General features: G+C 31.5%; 1 protein-coding gene across 3 annotated transcripts in view; it reads left to right on the forward strand.

Annotated features, from left to right (window-relative positions):
- Positions 1-12,235, forward strand: part of Shoc2 (SHOC2 leucine rich repeat scaffold protein) — a 99,090-nt gene extending 86,855 nt beyond the window's left edge. For all 3 annotated transcript variants that reach the window (XM_026389188.2, XM_077799029.1, XM_077799030.1), the window contains exons 5-9: positions 771-959; positions 3,431-3,553; positions 4,679-4,816; positions 5,104-5,221; positions 6,908-12,235. In XM_026389188.2, coding sequence (XP_026244973.2) covers positions 771-959; positions 3,431-3,553; positions 4,679-4,816; positions 5,104-5,221; positions 6,908-7,116 — 777 coding nt within the window. In that variant the 3' untranslated portion in view covers positions 7,117-12,235. The remainder of the gene's footprint in view (positions 1-770; positions 960-3,430; positions 3,554-4,678; positions 4,817-5,103; positions 5,222-6,907) is intronic.
- The last annotated feature ends 1,185 nt before the right edge of the window (positions 12,236-13,420 follow it).

The raw sequence follows: 13,420 nt of genomic DNA on the forward strand, positions 1-13,420 counted from the left end.
TCCAGCCTAAATAATGAGAACCTGTTCTGTATAATTTATTATTGATGATATACCAGTTGTGCATTATTTTCTAATTCCTTCTAAAAAGTTTAATGTTCTTAATGGCAGAGATTCTTTTATATTTATACACTTAGCACTCTTTTTATGTAGTGGGAAACTAAACTAGGGAGAGATGAGGTTATGTGGTAAGTACTTGTTTAATAGATACTTGTATTCCCCTCAAATTTACCATATAAAAAAGGAATGTGTTGTATAATATCAAGAAGTATAATCATCTTCTGAATTTAGTATTCCTTAAAAGAACCATTAAATTATTGAATAATGATTTACTCTGTGCCAGGAATGTTAATCTTAATACTAATTGAGAGAGAGGTATATAACTAAAACCTAGATAGGATTGGTTACATTCAGTGGCAGAGCCAGAACTCAAACCATAACTGTCTATTTTAAACTAAAACTTCTAAGCAGTCTCAGACTAGCCACCCTTGGTACTTCTCACTCACAAATGCATTCTTTATGTCATAGAGTGTTTTAAATAAACTGAATCCAAACAATGGGGGGGGCGGGCTTTTTCTACACATTTCTACAAGGCAAGGTGACAGCGTGTTAGAACTCAGTAGTGACTGAAGTGTCTTAGAATAAGCCTAACTGGTCTCTATGGGTCCTTACCTCCAAGGCCCTTTGAAGTATTTATGTTTGGAATTTGCTGTGCTATTCAAATTAAGTTTGTTTCAGTTCTAAGTATTTATGCTTATTTTGTTTTTTTACAGAGTCTTTTATCCAGTCTTGTGAAACTGAATAGCTTGACTTTAGCTAGAAATTGCTTCCAATTGTATCCAGTGGGTGGTCCATCTCAGTTTTCTACCATCTATTCCCTCAACATGGAACACAATCGAATCAATAAAATCCCATTTGGAATTTTCTCTAGAGCAAAAGTATTAAGTAAGCTGAATATGAAGGTAAGCTGTTTGATTCAGAGGAGAGGAGGTGTTACAAATGCATTTGATATTTCTATTTTCTCTATTGGTATGGATAATGTGTCCTTTCACCTTATAACAAAATAACAAAGGATATTTTGGGACAGTTTTTAAATCAGATAAAACAGTCTCACAATTGTGTATACCCTTAGGAATTAGTCCTCAAGAAATAATAATGAACATGGTTGTAGGTATGTTTATTGCAGAACATTTTTAAAGGCACCAACTTGTTACTATTATGGATTTAATTTTTTTAAAGTGGAATACTGTGGAGCTGATACTCTTATAGAAGAAGTACTAGTTACAATATTATTAGTTTATTAAGCATTAGGAAGTTATAGCATGTAAAAAAATTCTTTCGATAGTTTCTAAAGCTGTTTTTCATATGCTTAATTACATATTACATATTGAATACTTAGATATTTAATATATCTAAAATGTCTTTGGGTATCAGAATTATTTATGGGTGATCTGTAGTTTATTTTTGCTTATCTATATACTCTACAGTGAATGGATCTCACATGAGTAATAATTTATTGTGAAAGAGGTAAAGAAATGGTGATTTATCTAGTCCAATAATTTAATTTGTAATAAACTTTGCACACAGAGAAGACAGCATATTTGGCCACATAACTAATTCATGGCTGAGGTAGGAATTCAGGAACCTAGATTTTCCAATTTTAGGTAGAGAGTTTTTTATATCATGCTACATCTTTTTGTCCTTGATGAACCATTCAACATAATTATTGTTCTTTATAATTTAAATTTACAATTTCTTGATTCTGTCTATATTTGGTCATAAATATAGTATGTATCTTTTATGATGATTCTTTGGAAGTATATAATGACTGAAGCAGTGTAAATTAAAAATCTTACCTCAATAAAAAATTTTAATATGGCTACATAATTAATATATGCAGTAATAGTAATATGGTGGTAAACATCATTAATTTTGCGTGTGCATTTTATAGTAATAGTTTTAGAACATAGTGGTCTAGATATTCACTAGTTTTTGCATTTGATTGTACATTTTTATGAATTTGACATTATTACAATATGTTAGCTTGGAAAGGCTTCTTGTTTTCAGTAAAATAATAAAACTTTATATAGAGGCTGGGATTGTGGCTCAGTGGTAGAGCGCTTGCCTGGCATGTGTGAAGCACTGAGTTTGATTCTCAGCATCCCACATAAGTAAATTAATAAACAAAATAAAGGTTCATCAACAATTTAAAAAAAAAAAACAACTTTGTACAGCACTTTGCCTTGTTATTCAAACTTTATAAATGTTTAACACAGCTTTCTCTTGAAGAAATCAAAATGAAGTTTGACGTTTTCTTTCTCTCATAAGATTTACTTTCCCAAAGTAAATCCTTTTTAAGGAAAATACTTTGTCACATTTTACCTTTTGGTAGTCTGGGCAAATATGGGTAATGTTAAATATTTTTAATAAATTTCAGTGTTACAAAACAAAAACTTAATTTTCAAATATACGTTCACTAATTGGGATTCTTCATATTGATGATTCTGTGTAAAATGAGACAAGTAATCCATGAGTATTGCAGAACAATTTTTAAATACACACTAACAAAAGAACATAAAATAATTTCATGACCAAGAGCTTAACATATTGGCATATTGATACCCAACTGGGACAAAGGTGTTATCACCCTTTCCCAGTGTAATAGTTTATTTAGAGTTGTTATTGATGAAAGGGCATCTTAAAAGTAAATATGTGCCAGGTATGGGTTACACGCCTGTAATTCCAGCAGCTTAAGAGGCTGAGATGGGAGGATTGCAAGTTGAAAGCCAACCATAGCAATTCAGTGAGACCCTGTCTCTAAATAGAATACAAAAAGGGGTTGGGGATGTGGCTCAGCGGTAAAGTGCCCCTGGATTCAATCCGATTTAAAATAAATAAATAAAGTGCAAGCAGGAAAAAGGTCATGTTTTTATTATTTAGTGATGAATGTATCCTATCTTTCTCTTCTGCTTTACTGTTCAGCATCTCTTCAATTCCTGAGCTCATCTGGGTTTCCTTTTGGACCGTAATATATATCTTCTTTCATTGTGCTCATATCTTAATTTGAACATTCATTGTTTTTTTTTTTTGAGTGGTTTCTGTACATTATTGTGAAATAAAGAAAACATCAAATGTATCACTATTGTTTTTGAAATCTCCAGTGGTTTCTCTGAATAGTATTTTTGTATTTCCATTACTAATATTCACATAAGAAGCAAACTTCCTCTTTAAACTCAAAGCAAAAGCCTACTTACTGTACAAAAAAAAATCTTGGAAGCTTGTTGCTTTTGTTACTGCCTTTTTTTTTTCCTCCCTGATATCAAAAAGGAGAATAAGGCTTCTGTTTAAAAATTTTCTTCTTTCCCAAAAGAAGGTACATATGGAGCTTTGTTTTAATGGTTCCATATGGAATGCTGCTTTTTGTCTTTGCCAGGACAATCAGTTAACATCACTTCCTTTGGACTTTGGAACTTGGACCAGCATGGTAGAATTGAATTTAGCCACTAATCAGCTCACAAAGATCCCCGAGGATGTATCTGGACTTGTTTCTCTTGAGGTGAGTGAGTACTAATGAACATTTAAAACTTCTTGGTCTCTTCCTCAGTTACCTCACTTAGAGAGTTTCAAGTTAACAGTTTCTCTTTGAGTGAAGATCATAATTAAAATGATCATTATAAGAACTCTCTTAAACATATGACTCTGTTAGGATGATGAGGCAGGCATTGGATTAATTAGTTAAGTTCAATACTACTGAATAAAAACTGTACTTGCCAAATCCTTACCAAAATAATTATGGATACTTCAGATAGGCTTTTAGAACCTTTTCATCTATGATTCTGGCCTAATTTCCATCCTAAATCACTTACCTGCTATTTGTTAAAAATTTTCCTGTCTGTTTAGTCCAGTTGTTTCTAGCATCTCAAATTCCCTCCTCATCCTCTTTTTTAAAATTCTTTCCCATAGTTAAAGTCCATCTCATTGTCACCTCCTCAGTCGAGGATGATTGCTTCTGCCTCTAAGTCCCTAAAGTTTTCATTAGTAAAGCTTACTAATAGTACTTACACTGTTTTAAATTTTTTCCTGTATCATGTTTTTTAAAATTCCTGTTTAATTTAGTTAGGTGAAACAGTGTTGTGTGGTTGAAAGCATGGGTAAAATAAGAGGATATTAAAAAATTAGCTAGAATCTTTTGAAAGTCTTTCTTAGTGTTTGTTCCATCCCCCCACCTCCAATTTTCATTACTGTCTCCTACTCTTCTGGTAGTTTATAATTTCTTTGAAAACAAGGACCATCTTCCTCAGCCTCCCCCTCCCCCCTTTATATCTTTTAGAATGCCTTGAAATGTAGTAAATACCATGAATAATAACTGCAGTGGGTTGACTGTAAGTCAGTTGCTACCTTTTTAAGTGATTGTTTGCAACAGATGGTTTGTTAAGACATTTGTAACTATTTTTTATTTTTGTAATTTAGTTATAATGACATTTCTTTTTCACTTTGAATTTGACATTTAAAAATTTTCCAATAACTAGTGGGCTTTAAAAAATTTTTAGGTACCTTTAATATTCACTGTTTAGAAAATTAGCATTTCTTATAAATTTTAAGCCACACAATGGTAAAAAAATATATATGTATATAAAATTCCATTTCATGTGTTGTCAAACTGTCAATTATTTCTCTGTAGGTTCTAATATTATCAAACAATCTTCTGAAGAAGCTTCCCCATGGTCTTGGAAACCTTAGGAAGTTAAGAGAGTTGGATCTAGAGGAGAACAAATTAGAATCCTTGCCAAATGAAATTGCTTATCTTAAAGATTTACAGGTAAATCATGCTAGTGGCCTTATAGTTATATGATTATAGTTTTTTGGAATTCATTTTTCTAATTCTTAGACCAGATAGATAGTTCTGTTACAGGATTAGGGCTGAGTTTTAAATTTGTGTAATCTGCATTTGTCCTAACAAATGATATTTTTTGAAAGAGAATCTTGTAATTTAATTTACTCACCTGATTTAATTTCCCTATTTTATTCTTTTGTAGAGGTATTATTTTAAATTTATATCGGTTGTAGAAAATGTGTATATAACTATTTTTATTGTTAATTTTTTAGAAATTAGTCTTGACAAACAACCAGTTGACCACTCTTCCCAGAGGCATTGGTCACCTTACCAATCTCACACATCTAGGCCTTGGAGAGAACCTACTTACTCATCTTCCTGAGGAAATTGGTAAGAACCCTATGGATTATTAACTCTACTAGTAATTTGTTGTTGTACTTTCAAACAATATTTCAGATAAATTCGTTTTTGTAAGCTGAGTTTTTTGTGGAGTACCAATGGTTAGTGTTAGTGGGTTGTTTGATGTTGTTTGTTTCCTTAGGGGGTGTTAGAATTAATACTACATTTGAGAATGTTTTAGTACATCTCTATTTCCAATGGGTTTTATGTCATCTCAGTTTAGCAGAATTATTTTGTGTTTTCTAAATTTGAAAAAAAAATCACATAGACTTGAATCAAATTAGTAATTCTTGTAGCAAAAGAACATTTCTTTATGGAGCTTTAGGATTAATATTAATGTTTGATTCATATCAATATTTGGGTATATTTTAGAATTTTGCCAAGTCTTTTTATATCCACTATTTCATATAATTATCATGACCACCTTGAATTTTTTATAGTGCAAGTTGTAATACTGTTTTACACAGAGCTAATTAAGGTCACCTAGTAAATAACTGAGTTCTTAATAATTCTATGTATATTATTCTGCCTTCAAAAGTGTATTGCCCCAGAAGCATTATAGATTAGTAGTTAAGAATGGTTTTGGAGATGATAGGCAATTTAAAATCTGACTCTGGCACTTCCTAGTTTTGTGACTTTGGATAATCTACACAAACTCAAATCCTCAATCTTCTTACTTGTAAAATAAGCATAATAGTTATTTCATATAGGGTTGTTCTAAAGAGGGGTAATATTTTATGTGTAAAAGAAATTCATTACCTGCTAGCTGTTATTTTTACTGCTTTTCTAATAAATAGTTACTATGAATCCATATTTTGATGTTTAAAGTTGAAAACACATGAAGCAACTTTCTACTTTTTTTTTTTATTGGTTGTTCACAACATTACAAAGCTCTTGACATATCATATTTCATACATTAGATTGAAGTGGGTTATGAACTCCCAGTTTTACCCCAAATGCAGATTGCAGAATCACGTCGGTTACACATCCACAATTTTACATAATGCCCAAGCAACTTTCTACTTAAGTTCTTATTATTTTTACTCAGCTGGCCTCATTAAATTGGTTAAGAAGTTTGCCTTCAAGGTATGACCATCTTAAGATAGTCTTAAGAAAATTTTTTGAAAGACTGCATGAATTTATTTTGGTTTATTGTCAAATATGCAGTAACTTTCTTCATGAAAGATTTCTATAAAGTAACAAAAACTAAAACTTTTTATGAGAAATGAATAATAACTTCTCAATGTATTATGAGCAATTATAACATTGTCTATAACGGAATTGTGATTACATAGACACTGAATATATAATAATCTCTTTTCTAGAGTTTAATACACACACACACATACACGCGCGCATGCCAAGCTGTCCCAAAGAGATTCTCTGAAGTTAGAGCATTTTCAAAAAACTAAGTTTAAAAACCAACCATAAAAGAGGAGGTTCAGATTACATTGATAATGGAGTGTGACCTGGTCATTGGTTTTTTTTTAAAAAAATCTCCCCAGCTGATTTTAATATGCAATGAAGTTTGGGATCCATGGTTCTAAGAGTTTTAAAACCAAGAGAAGAGTAGGAAATATATCTTATATATAATGCCTAGGATGTTCCTACTTGAACTTTTTTAATAGTAACTAGTTTTGTTTAAGTTACTTTTTTTTTTTTTTTTTTTTTAAACAGGTACACTGGAAAACCTAGAAGAACTGTATTTGAATGACAACCCTAACCTTCATAGCCTTCCCTTTGAGCTGGCTCTCTGCAGCAAACTTTCAATCATGAGTATTGAGAACTGTCCACTCAGTCACCTTCCACCTCAGATTGTTGCTGGGGGACCTTCTTTCATCATTCAGTTCTTAAAAATGCAGGGTCCATATCGTGCCATGGTCTGATACAAATCTGCTGGTCCCACACACTGTTCAAAATAGACTGCCATTAATGTTTCATATCTATATCTGTATCTATTTATGTAGATATTGATATATATGGCAGATTTATAAAGACTGCATTATGTGTTTCTGCTAATAGAGGAATTATAGCCATTTAGATTTTTTAAAATTCTGTACAAAAGGCTTATAAGTTTTCTTTGCTGAAATTGATGTTTTTCTGTTTGTAATCTGATATGCCAGTTTGCTTAAAAATTTGCCAACAAATTATGAAGTTATTAAATTTAAGGGACAGGAGTAGTATAGTTAGATATGTTTATCTTAGGAAAAATAATGGGCAAACGATTTTGTTGCAACTTTTCGTATACATTTTCCCATTACCAATTATGAGATCTTTATAGTGAAATAGGCCCTGAAGGTAGAATTTTTCTTTAACTTATTTTGAAATTTGAGATTTAAATTTTTATATATTGTTTACAGTCAGAGTAAATCACTGGATTTTTGTTGTTGTTGTTGTTGATTTGCTCTGTTATAATCAGTCAAATAGAGTTTTATTCTCTGTTAAAGAATTTGCATCAGTTAGTATAAATATTAAAAGATATTTGCTCGTTGAAACAATGGCAAAGTGAAATTATACAAAGATCTATAATTCCTTTAATTTTGATTCCTTTATGAGTTTGTGAAGCAAAATATCTGAAATGAGTCTTTGAGTAAGGGGAGGATCTTGAGACCTTTCCTGTTTTAAATATGTTTTCTGAAGTTTAGGGGAACAGATATTTGTAGTGAAAAGGAGTTTTGTTTTTGGATTTTTTTTTTCATTCCTAAAAGTCGCAGATCCACAAAAACAGAAAAAATTGGCAAGTAAATAAATTACACATAAACACATTCTATATATGTATATACAATGCTATATAGATATGTATTTATTATATCATAAACTACAATAGGTAACTTTAAGGATTTCTCCCTATCCTTGTACAATGAAATGAATGTCTTTCTTTGAAAACTGCAATATATGTACGTTTCAAGGTTATTTAACAGTGTACTATGGTTTTATATCTTGACTTGCCTTGTACATCTTTCAGTTCTAAAATATCTGTCTAAGCACAATATCTTCACACTGTGCTGTATTGCTGCTGAACTAAATGCACTTTTCCCCACGTGTGGGGCACTGGCTTCAAACAATTCAGTTCAGTACCATTACTTTTAATCTCATCTTTTCTTTCTTGATAGTTAGTAATATGGTTTTGGAAAAAAGGAATATCGCACAGAAGCCATTGGTAGCTCAATGGAAGTTATGTAAGGCATGCGTGTATATTTGATATATTTTCTTTTGCTTTACTGCCTTTAAGACTAGCAGAATTGTAAATGTGTGCCCCTTATGTAGTATTCTTAACTTTTGGTAGTATTGGTCCAAGTCAGTTTAATTGAGGAAACTCACAAAGTAAGTGCATTCTGGGTATCATCCAAAAAAAAAAAAAAAACTCTTCCCACATAATGAATAAGTATTATATAATTACATATTGCTGCTTTTTTTCCCATTTAGATGGGCATTTCGTTCCAAACCCCCCCAAATTTTTTTAAATTATGATATTAAGATAGAGATTTGAGCTGTTTTGCTCTTATAGGCACTCAAATTCAGGACTAGGTTTGAGGTCAAACCTGTGTTCATAATTGACAATTTTATAAGGAACAACTAAAAAATGGAAGGCAGGTGAAGATATAAAACCCTAGAATGCTTAAATGTGCTGTAAAACTATTGTAGATGTCACTGGATTTTACCAAGTAATATCCTTTCTTTTTTCCATCTACTGTGGCTTTTCAGTTAAAATTTTGTTTATAAAAGGAATTTGTTTATTACAGCTCTACCTAGAGCTTGTGTGTTTGTGTGGTTTTTTTGAAATTTCATATCCAAGTATGTTTATATATTAGAGTGATGGAACTTGAACTTTAAAGGTAGTAACCTAATGTCTTTTCTTGGAAAAATATGGTTATTGTTTCTCAGAATGAAAATAGTTATAATTTTTAAGGCAGTTTGTTTCTCCCACCTTTGTTTATGTAAATCTATACTAGAAGTGCAAAGTTTGAAATTATCCCAATCTTACATGTAGAAGTGGTGTTACATGTAAATAGCATATAGCTGAGGAGTTATTAAAAAAAAATTAAGACACATAAAACATGTCTTCTCTATGGATGCCAACTTGTAAGAGCCCATTAATTTAATTACTTCTGCTGAAACTAGAATGGATTTTTAGGATGTCATTGCAAAATCCAGATATTCAATATTTATAGTTTGAAAATAATAAGGGATGTTATTGAATGATTACTTATGAGCTATTTTTTTCTGAAATTGCAATGGGACTAATTGGCATATCTAAAAATTATACTTTCTTCTAAGGAAATTATGTTTAGTCTCTGATGCTTAGTAAATAAGAAGGTCAGAGAATTGTAAAACTGTTGATCTAAATGTTGCTCATTGCTAATCTGAAGCAGTAAAATGGCAATAGTGATATCAAATAGTCCTCCTTTTGTGGGAAGTTATTACTTCCTAAATTCCAGATGATTATTTCATACCAAAAAAAGGTGGAAATGCTAAATAATTTATGAACTTCATGAAAACACTATTAGATTTTAAAACGTGTCAGAGGTATAAAATATTAATTTATTACATATATTAAAAGGTGGGTGATACAATTGGAATGAGCTCTAAAAATTATAATTGCACGTTTCTAATTTTTCTTGTTGAATCTGTCATTTAAAAAGATAAACTCTTCTGCATCAGGTTATCTAGTTCTTCTGTGATAATTTTTGTTCTAATCTTTTGTTTTACATCTGTTATTTCTAAGCCGTGTATATTAGTGTCTTAAGTTTTAGCTTATAAAATTCAGCATGGCTTTTTTTTTTTTTCTTAATAAGAATGGGTAGTAAGTGTGTAAAATGGGACACTTTTCAAATGGAAAGGGAAGGAGGTACTATCAGTAGTTATTTTGGGCCAATAGTCATGTTTCAGAACAATCTCAAGCAAATCAGAATATATGGTTATTCTTGTATTATTAAAATTAGATGAAAGCAAATAGTATAATCCAAAAGAAATCGAATGAATTCCTAAAATCCACCAATATTAAATTTAATGAATAACTCTGAGGAAAGGTCTCCTTCTGCCTGCACCAGAAGAAAGATAGCATACTAAATATCTTAGCTAAAACCTTTCTCCTTCTTTATTCTTTTGATTGATTTGGTTAGCTTCACAAGTCATTCAGACAGTTGGAAAACGCATGACAATCTAGTCTGAGAATTTGAGTATGTAAAAGTAGTTATATTAATTCAGTATCTAAAGGGGTATCTTGAATGTTGTTTAGAAAATGAGAATGTTTTTTTAAAATAGATATCAGTGCTGTTACTAAATAGAATGCCTATGGTAACACTAATTCTGAGGAAACATTTCTGGGTTTATTCTTAACTTTGAAAATATGTTAAAAATAAAAAGGGTTGTTTTAGTTTTCACTTTAAAAACTGGAATTGGTTGTCATTACCCTTAAATACTTTCTTGTATACACTTGTTAATTTCCACTGACATTACACATTCTAAATATAAACTGCTTTGTGTGTAAATACTTGTTTGTGATCAAGACTTTAATTAGATAGTAGTTTATAGTATCTCAGACTAGGAACATTCTCAAGTTTGGTAGGAGAAAGTCTCCTCCATAGTTGCAGTAGTTGGAACAGGGCTGTTGTGTAACAGACTCTAGTTTATGTAGTGTACAGCAACATTACATCTTCTGGAAAATGTTCATTCTTAGATTTGTATATTGTGACAGTATATTAGTAGATGTCAGATGTTAAACAAGTAAAATTCCTTGTTTAACAATCAGTATGTTACATCAAATTTCTGACTGAAAAGGAGAGAGTCTTGAGAACCAGCACCCCCCCCCCACACACACACATACACACACACTTACACAAGGTCCTAGTTTGTTGACAAGAGATTATCTTTGTGCAAATTATTAAAGATCTATTCTAACAATTCTAATAGCAATGAATAATATTTAAATGGTGATATAAGCATTTTAGATATTAAAGTACTTCTATAAATTATCTTATTGGACAATCTGATTTGAGCTAATGGGTGCTTTATCAGTAACCATCAAATTTTCTATTATCTAGGTTAAATTTTATCATTACTGGTGTCATTTATGCAGAGTATATTACATGTTTACTTAGTTTATTTTTCTATTAGACTAATATTAAAATAACATTATAATTTTTCCTCATTTACTGTTCTCCCACTTTAAAACTCATTTTTAAAATAGTTTGAAAACTTGTTAAATAAGAATACAACAAAGTATTCACAGTTTGAATTTTTCTCTAGTAAAGATCAGGTTTTCACTATCTAATGACGTTTGTACTGTTAAATACTTAGCTATGATTCAAGGCTTAAAGGTGTAAACAGCCTTTAAATAATGTATTTTTAACCTGACTTATATTATTGACTATTTTGACTATATAAAATTATTTTTATTTGTAAATGTTCTACCAGTGAGTTTTTTAAGAAATAATTCTAATGGCATGTAACTGAAGCTGGATATGAAATCATTTTTTTTCTTTTTGTGGTGCTGGGGATTGAACCCAGGAACTTATACATGTGAGGCAAGCACTCTGCCAACTTGGCTATATCCTCAGCCCCATGAAATCAATTTTCAGAGTGTCTTGAAACCATAAAAATGTGGAACTGAGAGAAATAAATTTTCATTACCATTTAAACTTCAGGAAACTTAGAAACAGTAAATGACATGCATAAGGAATACAAAAATAGGTGCATAAAAATGTACAGCAAAGTATATGGTTAAGTAGTGTCCTTCAATATAATTGCTTATTGTTTATATTTGCTATGTATAAAACCCCAAATTACAGGGATTGGAGGGTTGTTTTTTTTTTGGGTTTTGTTTTTAAACATAAATCTGGGAATGAAGTCTGTCCTGTAATGGAAATACTAAATTATTAGAAATAATTTCCCCCTTCTCTGAGCCTTGTCGTGCTAATAGTAATCTCTCATGTTCCCCATGTACCATAAAGAAAATGCTTGCTTTGAGCCATGTGTGTAATCTTTCATAGAAAGTCTGCTCTGACTTGACTGTTTTAAGATGTCATGGTAACTAAAGGTTGAAATTGTGTGTGTGGCGGGGAGAGGTTGTAATACCAACTTATAAAATTTTAAAAAATATTTTGTAAGAACAAAAGCTCTGAAGTTAAAGGAGATCTTATGCATTGGGAACTATTTAATTGACTGGAGAAATTTGACCCAGGAAGATGATTACTGTTGGTGAAACTAGAATTGAAGACAAAACTGAATTTCTGTTCCTGCTGGTTGATGGGGAATGTGTAAGCTGTAGGCCTCTACAGCCAAAAAAAATCCATTTTAGTGTTAGCAGCTAATCAAGGCAGGGGATGCCTGCAGGTGTCAGCTCCAAGGCAAAGCCAGATTCTTCCCCACTACTATGACCCCAGCAGCTCGATGTTGATTTTTTGTTTGTGTGTGTGTGTGCTCTTGTCTCAGATTTAGAGAATGAAATCCATAGACAACAGAAGGCAAGAATAAGGTATTATGTAAGTGAGAAGAAAACTCCTGCAAGGTGAGAGGGGACCTGATAGCAGGTTTCCATTTAAATGTATTAGTCTAGGGGCTTATATATCTTCTGGGTAGGGGCCTTTATCAAAATCTAAACAGGTTTTAGAAAAGTGCCAAAGCTATTGGTTAGCCCTTGAGATTGTAGCCTTTAAATCAGGTCTGTCCTGCCTCCCTATTCCAATCACAAAGGAACAAAGGAATTGGTTGAAATGATTAGAATGTTTCTACAGGTTAACCTCTTGGAGTGGCCTTCACATTAAAAAACTTTAATTGGGACCCATTAACTATCCTATCTTGTGCACAATGTGATGAAATGTTATTTTTCTTCTCAGGGTTTTTGATTTATATATTTATTTTTAAGCCACTCTTTAATGGATTCAAGGGCATTAAAATTAGAGGCCTAGAAGCTAATGGGAGGTTGTTAGGAACAGTCCATATGAGAGATAACAATGCGATTGTTTAGGATTATAGCAGTGGAAAGGGAGAGAAAATTTTAAATTTGCACTTTAGGAAGAAATATTAGAATTGTTAATTGATCGGATAAGGTAAGACTAAAACAGATTTCTCTCAGAAATATGGTCTAAGCTTCTGGTTATATTCACTAAACTGAGGCACTTTGGAAGAAGACAGAGTTCTTTGAACTTGAGAGTAGGAAGAGGATGTGTTCTGGTGCTAGTGGGAGGT

This window comes from Urocitellus parryii, chromosome 5 (genome assembly GCF_045843805.1).
Source record: "Urocitellus parryii isolate mUroPar1 chromosome 5, mUroPar1.hap1, whole genome shotgun sequence".
NCBI lineage: Eukaryota > Metazoa > Chordata > Mammalia > Rodentia > Sciuridae > Urocitellus > Urocitellus parryii.